We start from the raw sequence: 19,054 nt of genomic DNA on the forward strand, positions 1-19,054 counted from the left end.
ACATTATTTGATGGATTACATTCATTTAAACGATGTCAAGTTTAAATGAATGTAATATGTCAAGGAGAATTTTCCAGGGGAATAACCTTATTTCAGCTTGTCTTAAACCTAATGTAGAGCTAATACAGCTGTTTGCACTATAATTCCCCCAAAGCATAATGGTTGACTGAGGATTATGGAGTAGGAGTCTAGATCATCAAGGAAGATAGATTGAGGAAGACTTTCTGATTGGCAAAGTCAAATACAAATGCTAGATCAATCAGAAATAACTTATAAATTGTCCGCTTAACCACTTAGAATCACCAGTGCAGTTGATTTCACTTGTTCACCCAAATATTTTCCTTTTCTCCAAACACCACAAGTTTACAGTTGGAGAAAAATGACGCTGAAATAACAGAAGCGACATACCTCCTACAGCAATCTCATACCACGGCCAGGACAATGCCAAAAGAAAGGAGTTTATCATGTTCATATTTTTCTTGTAAACAATAGTCCAAGACCATCCATCATTTCTGTTTCAGTCAGAAGCTACCCAGAAATAAGCTGCCACACACAGGTTAAATATGGCTCAGAATGATCAGCTTACCTTTTAATCAGCCATAAGGTAGAATCCTGTCTCTGCTTGCCCAAGCAATCAAACCTGCCCATAGTACTGAATAAATAGTTGCCACTGCATTTCAATATGAATATGAATTCATATGATGATAACCTCTAACTAACCTCTAACTACTTCTGAGAAATAGTCTTTTCCATTTATCCTGGGTTTTGATTCCCCCTTCTAAGAAAACAAAGTAAACCTTCTTCAATTGCATTAGTAGCCACTCTTCGCTTCCTAGATCTATACACTGCCAGTCCAACACTTTAACCATCCTGGCTTTCTTTACTTTCGATGCAGTTGTGAAATAAAGTGCCAGAATGTAATTCTGGCTGGAAATTCTGGATTCTTACTCTTGGGAAGGATAATGATTCCCATTAATACTTAAGCTCTGATTTCTATCTCCAGCTATTACTCAACAAGGTGAAGGAAGAATATAGTTCACAGGATTAGCTTTCTCCTAGAAGTGAAACTGTCTTGTCAGCAAAATACAATGAATTGGGGCTGAGAGGACCTGCTACTGTGCTGGGCTGTTTGGCTTGTATCACTGCTTCCTGACATGGCTAGTTGGTTCCTGCTGATTTCTTGCTTGCTATGCTATTTTGGTAGTTGAGGGATTTGCCACTGCTAGGAAGTGACTGATGATGGCTGGGCTCTGGGCTGCCTGGGCCATGTTTGACTGCAAATGATGGGAAGGAGTTCTTCAAAGCAAGATATGTTCAACATGGTCTGGCAATGCTTTCATTGATCCCATTTGTAGACAAGTCTGGGGCCTTGGAGATGCGGTTAAGCCCGTTTCATGGCTATGTTCATTGTTGTTTATTTCCTTTTTTGACTGCTATTAATGCTATTTGTGATTTTGATTTGTTGTTTATTTAATTTTTAAGCACCACTGAATACACAACATCTTGGCAGCCATATAAATTGAAGAAATAAATATTTTCCTCTACAGTAGAAATAAAAATATCTTAAAGCTGACATAAACCAATGATGGGTAAATTTATAGCCCTTGAGAAATTTCTGAACTACAAACCTTGGCATCTCTCACCATTGTCAGATGTTGTAGTTTGGCACCATCTGAAAGGCCACATTTTCTGTATTTTGGCTTTAAATAATATTTACTACCATTGTGTCAACAACAGTAATCATGCTGGTAATACAAAGAGTCATCCTGTACATAGTGCCTAATTCTGAAGAAGGAGCTGATATGGGAGGCGGGCACCGTATCACTACTGTTTATCTAACTTCAAGAAAATAATCTAAATGCAAACCAGCATCCATTTACCTGAGGAAACACAGTCTCTAATGATAATGATTTTCCTTGTTATGCATTTCCACTGAAAGTTGGTATAAAAGCAAAGCTATAATATTTTGCTGATATAAAACTAATGAGTTCACTTGCCAGCTGTATCACTTTTGGAAAAAGCATGAAAAGGGAATCTGGGCTTATATAGAGCTCAAGCCCTTTTCTTTTACAGCAAAAGACAAATAAATACAGAGAAATACAAGGAAATAAGATGGAAAGATAAATTAGCATGAACTAAGTTAGAAGATAACACAGAAAATTCTCTTACAGTAGGACAGACCATGGTATGTCTAGCTTGATGTTATTTACTGTGATTGGCTGTGATTCTCCATAGCCTTGCAGTGAGATGGGCAGCAAACAAATTAATTAATTCAATAAATAAATAATAAAATATGTGTTTGGAAAATCTGTATTCTGGCATTGAGATATGGAAGCAAATATGTCTTCTCATCAGTAGAAATGTTTCAGGGAGTGTAGTTCTTCAATTCATGCCTCAAGAGATTTTGGAGACACATCTGCCTTTCATCCCTTCCATTAACTAACCTGGAGTAGCGGAGAAGTCCTAGCCAGCATGGTCATTTGCTTGAGAATTTTGAGAATTGTATATCAAGATGCAACACCTCTGGACCCTATTGGGCTTTGTTTATTCAACTTGTACAGCTGCCCATCTCAAATCAGGAACTCTGGATGAACAGGCCTACTTTAAATATCTGCTGCCACAAATATTAATCAAAACAGGTGGCATCTAAACTGCCATATAAAATGTAAGAAACATTTTTTAAAATTTGAGATCAGTAATTTATGTCATATGCAATGGGGGCATTTATGTTTTAACATTACCTACATATTCGTAGGAACATATTTTACGATGTGCATACAATTCTGAAAAGCTTTACATGAACTTTATTCTACTATTTAGTGAGAAAGAAAAGCCAAACAAGAGTTTTACCCAACCTTTCAAAAGAAGTATGGAAAAAAACAAAACGTACTATTTCTCCCTTCATGCGAATTTATTTTAAGAGTGACTCACTTTGAATATGTAAGTGTGAACAGTGTCAATACGAAGTATTCTAAAAATAGAGGTACATTTAAATAAATCAGAGCAGCTTTGGTTAGAGAACCAAAAGGCTTTGTATAAACAGCTCTGCTATTAAAACAAGTTTCCAATGCAGGAAGAATATTTACCAACCATCTCACTGTAGATTGATAAAGAACACCAATGGTCATAACCTGGTTCTCATTGTTATATTGCACAAAGTAAACACCCTCTCTGAATTCTTAAACACTGTTCTAAGTAGGTAAACATAAAGCACTTTTCTTTGTAGTGCTTTTGAATTGACAAAGAAGCCTTCTTCTTTATCAGAAAATGAAGCAGTTAGGGCCATGATGGCGAACCTATGGCACGCATGCCACAGGTAGCACACAGAGCCTTCTCTGTGGGCACGCCAGCCCAGCTCCACCCTGCATGCGCGCACGCCTCCTGCCAGCCAGCTGGTCTTCAGGACTCTGCTGCACATGGGGGGGGGGGAAATCAGTATGAACATAGCCAATATTTCAAGCAGAGCTCTTCTTCAAAGATTATTTAGCAGCGTTTTCAAAAGAGCATTTAAAGATCCTCAATAGTACTTATATATGTCCTCAATGAAATAAGTATCTGCAACCAATGGTGAAATCTAAATTTCTTTCCCACCAGTTCTGTGGGCGTGGCTTGGTGGGGTCATGTGACTGGGTGGGCGTGACTATGTAACCATGTGACTCAGGGATCAAAAGACAGAAACTCACTAACAATGTCCTGCTGGAGCAGGGTTGGACTGGATGATCTTCAGGTCCCTTCCAGCCCTGGATTATCTTCTGAAGCTGCATCTAGTGCCAGGTTTGTAGTCCTTCCTTCCTCTCTTTTTTTCTTCCTTCCTTCCTTCCCTCCCTTTTTTTACTTTTAAAAGCATTTTTTTACAACCTCTTCAGTAGAAGAGGTTGTAAAAAAATGCTTTTTAAAAGTTAAAAAAAGCCTCTGACGATCAGGCAACTCAGCTGTGATCATCAGAGCCCTTTTTTTTACCTTTTAAAAGTATTTTTGATAACCTACTGAGCCTAATAGATTGTAAAAAATGCTTTTAAAAGTAGAAAAAAGCCTCTGACGATCACATGGCTCAGCTGGGCATGGGGGGGAGGGATTTTTGCTACGGGTTCTCTAAACCACCCGCTGCCATCGCTCCCAGATGAACTGATCTGGTCCAAACTGGGAGCATTTCACCCCGTCTGCAACATTATGATTTGAAGAATCAATTTATGTGAATTTACCCAGAAATGAAGCCCACTGAACTAAAGACATAGATGCAAATAAATGAAGTCCCAATCAACTGGTCCAGTTGATTGCTGATAGAATGCTGATGGAAACTTTGTATTGCATATGCAATTAAATTATTATTTCAATCTTCAGCTGTTTCTGATTTGTTCAATTCCTAAATGACGGCCTTTTACCAAAATACATAGTTTCGCTATCCAAAGGATAGTCATATAGCTTTGTCTGCATGTTCAGAATTTATAAGATTATTATTCTCTGATCTTGCCATGGGCAAGCTGCAGGACTGATTCTCAGCATCTTCTCAGTAGTGAATTCCTTCCTTCAGAGGGATCACTTAGCACTTTCCTTCCCAACACTGAAAAGGATTATTAAAATGCTCTTATTTGAACATATTTTTGTCCTGACCCGATTCCAAGATTCTTAAACTTTTAATGATGAGTTGATTTTAATACTGAATTTCCTTATGACCTGCGTGGTGTACAATATAAATAGTATTATCTTCTAATATATCAATATTTAAAATAGATTAATAAAGTGTATGAAAGAAGGAAAGTATATTACCTAAGACAAATGCCAACCATTGATTAAAAGAAAATTATTCTAAAGTTACATTTTTAAATGAAACACCATGCATTTCTAAACCTATTTTTGCATGGAATTTACAATGCAAAAATGGCCAAGACCAAGACTGTGTGTCTATGTGTGTCTATGGGGTGTGTCTGTGTAATTTCTTAGGTGGCCAACCACTTTCAAAGTCAGCTAAATCTGTGGTTTTAAGATGGCTTTTACTCTCCAATCAGAAATTCTCCCAAGAAAGGATATCTGAAAAGTTAATTCAGTTGTCTGCATTTATTCATGCTAGCTCTTGAAATCATTTCCGTGTTACATTTTCAAAACATCTAAGATGAGATTAAAGCAAATAAATCCAAGTGGAAATGAGAAGCCACAGAGAATCCAAAGGCACCTTTCAGGACAGCTAAACCCAACACAGAACAATTTAGATTTACCAGTTCACCACAAGGACCGCAATTACTTCCTGTTCTAATGATAAGATAAACTTGTGGTTCCTTTGTCAAGGCTAAATTTCTTGCTGTGTGTCTAATATTGCTAGATGGATGTCTCACTATTTCCTTCGGCTTCTTATGGCCAAACGTTGAGCTCCTTCTTCTAATGAGGGATCATTTATTCTAACTATTCAATTTTGATAACAATTGCATTATGCTACCTTCTTTCTTCATGTATGGCATATGAGATAATACACATGTTTTAAATTACACTGCCATCCTTCATTGCCACTACAGTTAAGGCAGAAATTGCTAAAATGGTAAAACCATTAGCTGAAGCCTGAGAATATGCATTGTTTGCTTTAGGTAAAACACTATTGTGGGTGATTTGTCAGAAGATGTGATGTTCTCAGCACAACTTCTGTATAAAAATCATATGTTGTTTAATAAAACACAAATCTGTGCATCGCAGCCCTGATCATACCATCATGCATTTACAATAGGGTAAAATAAATTGTTTGTAGGCAATACACATTTGAAGGGTTATGCATTTGGTCTTTTTTTAAAAAAAGCTTTTTAGAAAGGGTACTTGCAGCTTTTGCAGAACTTGTGCACAATATTTCCATGCTATTTTTAACTAAAATGCCTTCTGAAGCCACTTGGACGTGTTAGATTGCAACATATGCAGTCCTGACATTGCTTGCTTTAAATTGCAATCAATTTATGAATGCTTTAAATTACAATTCTATGCTTATATGGCATATGTTATTCTAAGCCAAATAGATTTTCATCCAAAGCAAATTTACAAAAGTTCTCCAAACATGCAGAGTTTAATAAAATGATAATTTGCTAAACTGTATATTTATTATTATTGCATTTTGATAGTTGTGAAACATTGTGCTCTACTTATCTATGTACTATATATTTCTAAATGTCACAGCCTTGAACTTACACCTTTTTAATATTAAATAGTATACATAAAAGCTGAATTAGTGCTGCTTTTACTATTGCAACAAATCAATATTATGAACATATTTCATATCTATGTATCTCTTTCTACATCTACTATATATCCATATTTATATCTCTATTTATGTAGATAATTACATGAATTTAACAGATGTAGAAGTTAAGGGATATTATAATAAAACCACAAACTGGCAGGAATTGAAGCTATTTTGTTCCTTGCCAAAAACATAGTAGAAGCAATTATTATGACAGTTGCTATTTTTGTTGTTGTTGCCTGGATATCTTTGAAGGCTGTTTAAGAAAGGTATATTGATTTATTAAGTGCTAAATAGCTTGATTCAGAACAAAATCCCACTGAGCTTGGACTAATTTCTTTGTGAGTATATTTATAATTTAGGAAAACAGCATAACCAAATCTAACGCTACATCTATTCTATCCATCAATCTATTTGCTACCCATCAGCAAAAAAGGGGGGAAATTGAATTATAGAACAAAGAAAAATCTTACCATTTGAGATCTATTCTTTGGACAGCCATTGATGTCTTCAATCTTCTCATTTGCTAAAAATGAAAAGAAAAATAATTTGAACAATACATGCACGCACACCTACACAGAAACCAAATCTGCTTTAAAGACATCTGGTGTAGTTATCCAAAGCACTTGTTGCAACTAAATCAAACAGCCTAGAGTTGTGATTGCCCAATCAAAACAAATGTGTTAAACATGAAGAGTCACCCGCCTGAATATTTTCTCCTGAACCATTCTTCCTGAGACAGCTGGAGAAGGTCACTGCCATCTCAAAAGGAGACAACTGGGCTGGCAGTTTTTCTTAAAGTGATGGGCAGAGTTTAACAGCCTGATATTTCAAATCTCAAAGCACCATGCAAGACTTCACCATTGGATTTCTATTTAATAAATTGTGGATTTGTATAACCCAAATAACATCCAAAAGAAAATTTTCATTTATTGTCTCTGGTACTGAAGTTTCTAGATTTCCAAGGTCTCTCTATCAGGCCACACATACAAAGTGCATAGCTCTGTGCTATGCACTTTAATTGTGTGATAATGTGATTTAATTGTGTGATACTCAGAATTCTAATTCAAACGGATGCCATTTTCTCTAATCCAGCAGCTGTCTCAATTATTTTGAAGCATTACATCAAGTTATTTTGATACTGCCTCTCTAGTGAAAAGGGAGTACCTGAATGAAAGAATGAAAATAAAGAGTTCATAAATAGACACTTATCTACTAGATCAAAGATGCAATCCTTTGGCTATCAAGATGTTGCTAAACTACAATTTTCAGCAGATCTTGCCTGCATGGCAAGTGAGAAGGTACATGGGGAATGCAATACTGTAATGATCTTGAAGAAAGCCGCAAATTCCATATGTTGTATTAGCCCTTAAAAACTCATGTAAGGCATTGCAGACAGAAAATCATTCATATAAAACACAAGTTCACTGAAGACAGGATTGCAGTTGATTTTCCAATGCTAGCCATATCTTTGGATGAGTGCAAACACAGATTTAATAAAGAAAGGATCCTAATACAATGTATATAAAAATAGGATGGATGGATGGCTTCTGTAGGATTTGGCAAACTTGGCTAAACATGGTTAACTTATAAAATAAAAATACCCATCTATCTTTTGTATGTAGACAAAGGGCTTGCTGGATTTAAGACATAGACTATTGAGAGCAGTGGTGAAATCTGATTTTTTTTTTTACTACTGGTTCTGTGGGCGAGGCTTGGTGGGCATGGTGGGCGTGGCAGGGGAAAGATACTGCAAAATCTCCATTCCCATCCCAATCCAGGGGAAGGATACTGCAAAATCTCCATTCCCACCCCGCTCTGGGGTCAGCCAGAGGTGGTATTTGCGGTTCTCCGAACTACTCAAAATTTCTGCTACCAGTTCTCCAGAACCTGTCAGAACCTGCTGAATTTCACCCCGATTGAGAGTGATGTCATTCATACAAACACTGGCTGCTTCATTTGGAAGGCTTTTACAGGCCTTCTTGGTCAATCTAACAGTTCAGCCAATCAAGGTATCAAGGTAATCAGAAAGGCAGAACAAAAAGTGAAAATGGACTTTCCTCATGACATTGCTTCCATTCAATTCCTCCAAAATGTTTTAAAGATCACTGCCTAATCATGTTGCTCCTGTTGCTCTTGGAACACAGAGCAGCAAGGAGCACCATTGGCCAGTCAGAGTTCCCACCAGCTGACCAATAGGAAAGTGGACACATCATTTAGTAAGTGACTTGTCTCATGAGCTATGAGTTCTAAAGTAGTAAAACTCCTTGGCTCCCAACTTTACACACACAAAAGGAAATAATATCCCATCTCCTATGTTATCAGCACAGGTTCTGTATATTTGTATATTTGGCTATTATTATTTTTTTTAAAAAGTTCTACACTGCTAAGAAAGAAGATCGAGTTTTCATTTGTCCTGAATATAAATTGTCACTGCACTATCTGATAACAGTATGCCATCGTAGTTTTCCAGCCTGTACCTTTTCACAATGGTTATCAATCATGAGTGGTGGCTGCAGTATAGTGTCTTTATATGTGTGGGAAGAAAGGAAGTGAATAATTAGAAGGTGTGAGGCAAGGAAAATCAAGTCAGGAAGTGTTGATTAACACAATATAAATCAGTAACTATTATTATGAACTATAATAAATTAGGTCAACTCTAGAATCCATTTTCTAACCCAGCTGAAATATAATTCTAAACATTTAAAAACCCAAATTTAGGATGGTAGTACAAATCCATAAAGTAAATTATAATCTAAACATGCCTTCCAGTTAAAATTGGACTAAACTGTTTACTTTTCTAATATGAAGTTATTTTAGACATCAAAGCAGAACGCCCTAACATAATTAGCCATTTTCCCAAAAGAAAGGATTGAGCAGCCTTTCAAGTCAAAATTGGTGAATACTGCTTATATAAGCAAGGACAATCAGATAAATCAGTTTCTTTTTCTTCAGGTTAATTTCTGCTCAAATTTTACAAGCTGCCAAATTGTAAGTTATGGATGGGTTCCATAGTGGAATGTGCAAAAAATGGAAGAGAAACATAGAATTGATCTATGTAGCCTAGTAGTCTACAGCAGGGGTCTCCAACCTTAGTCCCTTTAAGACTTTTGGACTTCAACTCCCAGAGTCCCTCAGCCAGCAAAGCTGGCTGAGGAACTCTGGGAGTTGAAGTCCACAAGTCTTAAAGGGACTAAGGTTGGAGACCCCTGGACTACAGCAGGTCTTTTCAAATTAGTGAGAACCTGATGGAGCTCTGTGAAGATCAAGGGGGGGGGAGTAAAAGTTCATTTCAATGCAGTCTAGTGCTATCTTGATCTAAGGGTTGATTTTTAATAGCAGGTTCTGTAGTATGAAAATGTTTGAAAACTCCTGGTCTAGAGATAAAGGGAGCCCACTGAGCAATCCAAGAGGATGCATTCAGCAGTTTCACGTTTTCCATCATTGCAAGAATGCAAATGTTCTGGAAAGCTTATCTGAATTTTCTGATAATAGTATCAATAAGAGTCAGCCAAAGGAAATGCCTTCTATGAGGAGGTACTTCTAATGGCATAAGACTACAACTGATAACTCGAATGATTCTTATGAGCTATTCAAAACTACTTAGGTGAGAAAGGTGGCTATACAAATAAATCAATAAATAAAGTTCTAGTATAAAGATGATTATTCACATCTAAAGTTTATGATCTTGTCCAGAATTTTGTGATATACGTCAAACACAGTTGTCAGCTTGTTTAGCAGATACCTGTATTAACCATTTGGGTTTTCTTTTGCAGGGGACCCATTGCAATGCTGTGCTTGAGCAGGCATGTGCATTGTATATAATTATCATGACGTTTGAAGAAAATTATCATAATTATAATGCTCCTAACTGGAAAGAGATTTGAAGTTTTTTGCTTCTTTTTTTAAACGTTGTAACGCTGTTATGTAGCAATGGCCCCCAATCGTTTGGGCACCAGGGACTGGTTCCATGGAGGGTGGTTCTTCCACGGATGGGGAGGGCCCATGGTTTTGTGCTCTGCCTGAATCTCACACATGTACGAATGGGGCTACGCTCACTTGCACAGCCTGGTACCTGGCAGACCATGGACTGGTACTAGTCCTGGCCTGGGTTTTGGAACCCCTGTTAATATAAACATAGTTATATTTCTACATAACTGAACCTTAGACTTCCACTAATATGTTTTGACAAAGAATTTTGATTCACTGCTTGCAGTGAATCAATGCAAGTATAAAAGGTAAAAGTAAAGGTTCCCCTCGCGCATATGTGCTAGTCGTTCCTGACTCTAGGGGGGGTGCTCCTCTCCGTTTCAAAGCCGAAAAGCCAGCACTGTCTGAAAACGTCTCCGTGGTCATGTGGCCAGCATGACTAAATGCCAAAGGCGCACGTAACGCTGTTCTCTTCTCACCAAAGGTGGTCCCTATTTTTTTACTTGCATTTTTTATGTGCTTTCGAACTGCTAGGTTGGCAGAAGCTGGAACAAGTAACGGGAGTTCACCCTGTTATGCGGCACTAGGGATTCGAACCGCTGGACTGCCGACCTTTCGATTGACAAGCTCAGCGTCTCTTACCCACTAAGCCACCACGTCCCTTGCAAGTATAGTATCTGGGGAAAAAATATCTATTGACCAAAATAAGTATTTGTAAAATAGTAATGCATACATTCTCTGAAAACGAGCTTCTGGCTTCCTCTTCTTCCATGTCAAAGGAGCAAATTACATGGTTTAATTCTATGTGAAAGCAGAATGTGGAGTGCCATAGCATTTATTTCTTCTATAGGGGCAATTTCAAAACTGGAAGTCAGCTTAAAGGTTCTTGGTGACAAATTCCAAGACAACTAGCATCATCATGGAAACACAAAGAACTAAGAGTCAAATGTATAGAGCAAGAGAATGTCTCTCCCCCCCACATACTACAGTGAAGTATTCCTTAAATATCTTTGCTGGGCAGCTGCTGGTTTACTAACTTATATATAGAATTCAAAATGACCAGCAAACCAAATTCCTTTCAGCAAACGAAGTTCAGAGGGCAGCAATATGTAGTGACTTTTTGTAATGGGCACATGTCAGTAACAGGAGCATATCAATCCAGAAATTTGCAAGCAGCAACTTTGAAAAACATGGCGCTTAGGCAAATGGCTGAAATTCATAAGATATCTTTCTGTGGTGTATGGAGGAAGGAAAGGCAAGGGATCCAAAAAAGCAGAAGTCCCAAAGGTACTTTTTCAGGAGGCAACTGGACTTTCTTCTTCTTGTTGTTTTTTGAAGATGTTTGCTTGTAAGGAATATAAATCCTTCCATTTCCCACTATCCACTCAGAGCTAAAGAAGCTTCTTGGATGAGTAGTGAAACGTCTTCAAAAAACAAAACAAAATCAGGAAAGTCCAGTTGCCTCCTGAAAAAGCAACTTTGGGACAACCATGACCTGGAGGGCTGAGAATCTCCACAGACGAAAAAGCAGGACACAGCATGAATACAGATAGTCCTCGACTTACATCCACAATTGACCCCAGAATTTATGTTGCTAAGTGAGAAATTTCTTAAGCAAATTTGTCCCATTTTACAACTTTTCTTGCCACAGTTATTAAGTGAATCATTGCAGTTGTTAAGTTAGTAACACCATTACTAACTGACTTTGCTTGTCAGAAGGTCACAAAAGGCCACATGATCCCAGGAAACTGCAAATGTCATAAATATGAACCAGTTGTCAAGCATCTGAATGTAAATCGCGTGACCATGGGAATGCTGCAAGGGTCATAAGTGTGAAAAATGGTCATAAGTCGCTCTTTTCAGTGCCATTGTAATTTGAACAGTCACTAAACAAACTGTTGTAACTTGAGGGCTACCTGTAGTAAAGACCCCAAGACAAGGCAGTCAGCTCTGATAACATGCCACGAATCTGAAAAATGTAAAAACTAGATGTAAAAAAAGGAAAAAAGCAAATGAAGCCAACAGTGTGGGAGCTGCAAAGTCAGATCAACAGTACAGCTATCTATAAACTATGATTAATACTGCCCTACTGGTTTCAGTAAAGGTTGATAATACCACCTGCCAACTTTGAGAATGTGATAGCAGCTGAAAGTGCCTTTTAGGTATTCACCATTTAAAAATAATAATAATTACACCAACAGATTACTAATTTACCAACAGGGTTTCTTTCACTGCCCACCACTGTTTTTCTCCGTTTTGCTCACTCACTTAGCAGTGTAAGAATCAATAAATCTATCTACCTTTATATCCGCCCATTCACCAAAGTGCCTGTTCAATTATTTTCACAACTTGGTTGAGACATTTATAATTGCAATCTGATACAGCCGGTCCATTGTTAAATTCTTCTGAGAATAATTGTAGTTTTCATTTATAAATCTAATGAGTACAACAGAAAAACCTGTTTCCCTAAAGCGGCCAACTAAATTTCAGTGGGAAGCCTACTAATATTGGGTTGAATCTTCTCACTGTCTCCTACTTTCACTGTTCAGCAAAAGTGATATTTTGAAGCATCCTTTCTTTTGACTGTTTCCCTATGACTATCATTAATATATAGTCACATAGCAATAGCTACTCTTTTCAAACACTTTTCAAAATAGCAATTGCACTTAAGACTTATATACCACTTCACAGTGCCTCTCTAAACAATTTACAGGATCAGCATACTGCCACCCTGCCACCGCCACCCCCCCGAATAATCTGGGTCCTCATTTTACCGACCTCGGGAGGGTAGAAGGCTGAGTCAACCTTGAGCCAGTGAGAATCGAACTGCCGAACTGCTGCCAGTCAGCAGTTAGCAGAATTAGCCTGCAGTACTGCATTCTAACCACTGCACCACCATGTATTGTAATTTTCTGAGAACCCAAACAAATCTGATTTATCTGAATACCCAGAGAGCTATTTAATTTAATATTAAAAGATGTTAGGCATTTTTTAAAAAAAAAAAAATTAACAGGATGCTTTCAAACACTTAATATGTTTCTAAAGCCCTTTCAAGATGATTGTACAGTAAGTATTTGTTTATATTTAAACAGTCCTGTACCCCCTGCATACAAAGAGGAAAACACAGATCATATATAAATGAGAGCTGCCTACACTAAGAGCTTAGTTGTTATGCTAATGACTGTCATTAGCATGCAAGTGAATTGAGCACTGATATGGTAGAGGCCAAACTAGATGCAATACCCACAATTAGCAACTGCATGAATGCTTTTTTTTTAAAAAACTGCAGATGCTCAGTCCAGCTCATGGCTATGTCATGGGTAGTGGGGGGAGGGCTTCCATTTATAGCTAGGCAATTACATGCATTGGCAAGCAGATCTTTATTTCACATAATATCACAATCTGTATTCACATGGAATTCTGAGGGTAGAGTAGCCACAGTAATGTGGAAATCATGAATCTATAGCACTTTAATGCTTTACATTAGATTCTAAATTCAGAATTATTTCCACTTCGACAACTCTCCCACAAGCTTCCAGGTGTTTTGGATTACAACATTCATCGACTTTTATCCAGTCTCACTAGAGATAATGCGACCTGTAGCGCAAAGGATCTGGAGATGCCTGGATTAGCCCCTAGCCATAAGAATGTCAGAACTAGTGGCTCTCCACTTAGGTTCCTTAAGGAGGTGCGATGTTCTGATTCCCATTTTATCACTTTTACAGAAGCTGCTGCAGCGTAACTGTTTGTTACCAGTTCAGAAGTGGCAATGAAATTCAATGTGCCTAGGGCTAGAACATTTGGGATGCAAATGACTACAAGTCTTTCGGTGCTAATTTTGGAGATTAAAATAGGAGCAGGTGTGTTTAAACAGGGATTTCATTTGAAAAGCGTTATGGGGTAGGAAGGGAGAGCAAAGTTATCTCTTCAGAGCAACTGCAAACCAACAGCAGAAAACAGGTCAGCAAAAGAAAATTAAATCACAAATGTAATGGAGTCCAATAAATTTAATATATTATTTTTGCTGTATAAATTGTAATTTGAGGTCCATTGATGCTCTTGCTACAGACGTTAAGACACTCTCCCATTCTCTAATAATAGAAATCTCTAGTTCCAATTGCTCTTTTTCTGAAACATTTTTGTTAAAATTTACGAATATTAAAAAAAATGCAAATAAGAAAAATATAAAAAGTCAAGAAATGAAGAAAAATGAATGAGTTCCTCTTCCCTTCCAGGCAAGTATAAATAATCTGGCTAGTATTTTTATATATATACATATACATATGTGTGATTTCTCCTAGAAGCACGAAGCTGTAAACACCTAGCCTGAAGGTGACGAATGGGATTTCATCGAAACGTCACCAAGACACTTCCAATTTTACGCGGGAGAAAACCCGAATAATCAAAGACCTACATACAAACACCCGTGAAAACCTCAGAAAACACACACACACACACACACACACACACACACACACGGGATGCACTGCCTGCCCCACCACATACATTGGACAAACCAACAGAAGAATAAGTGCACGCATTGAAGAACACAAGAACTCAGTCAAAAAAGAAGAACCAACTTCTTCCCTGGTCCAACACCTTAAAGCCACAGGGCATGATATTGACTTTAAAAAGACCAGAACTATCGCCAAAACTGAACACTTTAACAACAGAATAATCAGAGAAGCCGTCGAGATAGAAAAATGCCCACACAGCATGAACAAACGAGATGATACCTCCCGCCTAGCAGCCATTTGGAAACCCGCCCTTATTGACAAACAAGTCCCTAACACGAGGAATGACACCAGACCCATACTCACGAGGTCCACACAGGATGTCACCACTACACATCCACCCAGAAAGCAGACCCAAACCCACACTGATCATGAAGCACGACCAAGGACCAGAAGCCAGACTGCAGCTGCAACATTAGCCATCTCAAACCCCTCCAATCCATACATGCAGCAGACTGACACCCACTATGAAGATGTAGCATGACCACGACCACGAAGCCAAACAACAGCAATGCAGCTCACCAGCTCAAATCCCCCTGCAACTCAGACTAATCTGAGCACAACCAAGCCCCCACCCAAACAGGACACACACCCATCCAATCAGAGCACAAAAAAACCCATCCAATCAGAGCACAGCCAAGCTCCCACCCAATCAGTTCAAACCCCCACTAGCAGTTAAAAAGAAAGAAACAGCTGCAATCACATATTGCTCCCAGAAGCATGAAGCTGAAATCCCCCTGCAGCACAGACTAGACTGAGCACAACCAAGCCCCCACCAACACAGGACACACCCCCAGCCAATCAGAGCACAGAAAAAACCCCATCCAATCAGAGCACAGCCAAGCTCCCACCCAATCAGTTCAAACCCCCACTAGCAGTTAAAAGGAAGAAACAGCTGCGATCACACATTGCTCCCAGAAGCACGAAGCTGAAGCCTGAAGATGACGAATGAGACTTCGTCGAAACGTCGCCAAGACACTTCCAATTTTACACGGGAGAAAACCCGAACAACCAAAGACCTATATACAAACACCCGTGAAAATCTCAGAAAACAAATATGTATGTATACATCAGGAACATACTGATGTATGTGTACATCAGTATGATCCTGATCATATGTACACTGATCAGGAAGCACGACCAAGGACCAGAAGCCAGACCGCAGCTGCAACATTAGCCACTTCAAACCCCTCCAATCCATACATGCAGCAGACTGACACCCACTACGAAGATGTAGCACGACCACGAACACGAAGCCAAACAGCAGCAGTGCAGCTCACCAGCTCAAATCCCCCTGCAGCACAGATTAGACTGAGCACAACCAAGCCCCCACCAACACAGGACACACCCCCATCCAATCAGAGCACAGAAAACCCCATCCAATCAGAGCACAGCCAAGCTCCCACCCAATCAGTTCAAACCCCACTAGCAGTTAAAAGGAAGAAACAGCTGCATCACACATTGCTCCCAGAAGCACGGTTGAAGCCTGAAGATGACGAATGAGACTTGCAAGACACTTCCAATTTTACACGGAGAAAACCCAACAACCAAAGACCTATATATATATATATATATATATATATATATATATATATATATATATATATATATATATATATATATATATATATACATACATACATACATACATACATACATACATACACACACACACACACACACACACACACACATATATATAATGTAGGTCTTTGGTTATTTGGGTTTTCTCCCGCGTAAAATTGGAAGTGTCTTGGCGACGTTTCGACGGTTTCATTTGTAAATCGATTTTGACATTGTTTCCCATAACACTTATATACGGGCATTTTAAAATCCATTTTTGAAGCTACAACGTCTTTTTCCATATCATTTTTATAAGCCAGAAATTTTTAAATCCCAAATTCAAATCAGCCCGAACATCAGTCTCTGTTTTATCCAATAAAACCTGCTATTTTTCTACCTCATCTGCTATAGTATCACACTATCTTGTAAAATAGCAATAGCACTTAGACTTTTACACCACTTCACAGTGCTTTAAGGCCCTCTCTAAGCGGCTTAAAGAGGACGCGCTGGCTCAGTGACTAAGATGCTGAGCTTGTCGATCGAAAGATCGGCAGTTCAGCAGTTCAAATCCCTAATGCTGCGAAAGGGGATGAGTTTCTGTTACTAGCCCCAGTTCAAAAGCACGTAAAAAAAAAAAAGGTGGGAAGGTAACAGCATTCCGTGCACCTTTGGCGTTTAGTCATGCCGGCCACATGACCCTTCGGACAGCGCTGGCTCTCCGGCTTTGAAACGGAGATGAACACCGCCCCCTAGAGTCATATGTGCGAGGGGAACCTTTACCTTCACCTTTAAGCGACTTAAAGAGCCAGAAATGTCCTCCAACAATCTGGATCCTTATTTTACCAACCTTGGAAGAATGGAAGGCTGAGTCAACCTTGAGCTGGTCAGGATTGGACTGCTGGCAGTCAGCAGGATTAGCCTGCAATACTGCACTCTAACCACTACGCCACCACTGCTTTTAAATGTAAATGGCTTCTGAGTAAATTACTGAATAAACAGGCCCACTTCTGACCATGACTGATAAAAACTGATGGCACAGCTTCTAACAATTCTCAGTAGAAATCAAGGAGGAATGTAATATAAGCCCTATAATATGAATACAGGTAATCCTTGAGTTATGACCACAATCGAGTCCAAAATTTCTGTTGCTAAGTGAGACAGTTGTTAAGTGAACTTTGTCGTATATATGAACTTTGTTGCCACAGTTGTTAAATAGATGACTGCAGTTGTTAAGTTAGTAACAGGTCTATTAAGTGAATCTGGCTTCCTCATTGACTTTGCTTGTCAAAAGGTCGCAAAAAGTGATCACACGACCCTGGGACATTACAACAGTCATAAATATGAACCACTGCCAAGCATCCAAATTCTGATCACATGACCATGCAGTGGTCATACGTGTGAAAAACGGTCATAAGTCACTTTTTCAGTGCCGTTGTAACTTTAAATGGTCACTAAATGAATGGTTGTAAATCCAGGACTACCTGTACAGCCAGTTTGGCATAAAGATTAAAGCATCAGGCTAGGAGACAGGAGGCTGTGAATTATAGTCCTCCCTTAAGTCAAAAAGTCTGCTAGGTGACTTTGGCCCATCACTTGTTATCATTTCTAGGAAGGAGGCAATGGCAAACCTCTTGTTGTGATCCGTCAGCAGCCTGGGGAGCTGTCGGCGGAATCGGACTGCAATGAGCCTGTTCCTAATGCCCGTATGAGGCGAGCTGCCAGAAGTCAGGAGCAGCTCAAGCAGAGAGGTCACCTCGGGCCAAGAGATAATTGGCCCCTCCCATAAGGTTTAAAAGGAGACCAGCACCGGTGTCTCAGTTTGCCGGAAAGCAAAGTTGCAGCTGCGCTCTTTGCTCTGTTCTTTGCTCTGGACATTTATCAGAAAAGACCTTGGCAGTTATTCAGATTGAACCAGGTTTGAGATAACCAAAGACTGTTTGTTTGTGAAGCCTTTGTTTTGTTTTGAGTTACCCGGCGCTGGGAATGAATTAATTCTCAGCTGTTTGAATAAAGTGTATTTTTACCAAGAACTGCGTTTTTTGCTACCTGCTCGAGTCGGGGTCACAACACCTCTTTTGAAATCTTTGCCAAGAAAATTTCAGGGACCAGTTTAGTCACCAGGTGGCAAGTCAAAATCACTACATATATACATACATACATACATACACACACACACACATACATGCACACATACACATATATATCCATTTATATCATTATTGTCAAAGAAAGAACACAATATAAGACTCCAGCCTTGCTCTGCCCACATGTATATTTTATTCTTTCAACCCTAACTACATTTTTAAAAAGTACTTTTTTTTTAGTTTTTTACTAAAAAAAAAAAAAACCTTGCTCGGGCCTGCTGCAAGAGTTTGAAAGCTAAAAACCAATGCTTTTCATTTATCCCAGAAACAAACCCCAGTCTACATGACATTTTCTGCATGGCATGACCTACTTTCTTGATAAAGCATGATACAGTTTCTGGCTTTTGAGTTCTTCTGAGTTTTTTCCAGCTGAGATTTCCAGACCAGATATAAAGACAGATTCATACAGAAGTATCCTAAGGTTACACAGGTCATCCATAAATAACAGTTACTTCCAAAACATGTCAACAGAACTTTGCAGGTCTGGGCCATGCACCACAAAAGAAGAGAGAATCAAATTGCAAAAGACCATGCACTGCATTAAGGTCTTCCTAATTCGTTACATGTGCCATGAAAGACACACATTAAAATTCTTTTTAAAAAAAATTGTAGCAGGATTCCCTGAATGATAATTTTCACTGTTGTCCCAGGATTATATGGCCACTTTCACTGAAAATTTAGTTCATATC

At 38.7% G+C, this 19,054-nt stretch overlaps 1 protein-coding gene and 1 long non-coding RNA gene across 3 annotated transcripts in view; one reads left to right on the forward strand and one right to left on the reverse strand.

Moving 5' to 3' along the window:
• Positions 1 to 19,054, reverse strand: part of NAV2 (neuron navigator 2) — a 321,401-nt gene that overhangs the window by 208,302 nt on the left and 94,045 nt on the right. For both annotated transcript variants that reach the window (XM_058161305.1, XM_058161296.1), the window contains exon 3: positions 6,688 to 6,740. In XM_058161305.1, coding sequence (XP_058017288.1) covers positions 6,688 to 6,740 — 53 coding nt within the window. The remainder of the gene's footprint in view (positions 1 to 6,687; positions 6,741 to 19,054) is intronic.
• Positions 1 to 19,054, forward strand: part of LOC131187138 (uncharacterized) — a 46,900-nt gene that overhangs the window by 4,136 nt on the left and 23,710 nt on the right. The gene's annotated exons all lie outside the window — the stretch shown is intronic.

Source organism: Ahaetulla prasina, chromosome 1, assembly GCF_028640845.1.
Source record: "Ahaetulla prasina isolate Xishuangbanna chromosome 1, ASM2864084v1, whole genome shotgun sequence".
NCBI lineage: Eukaryota > Metazoa > Chordata > Lepidosauria > Squamata > Colubridae > Ahaetulla > Ahaetulla prasina.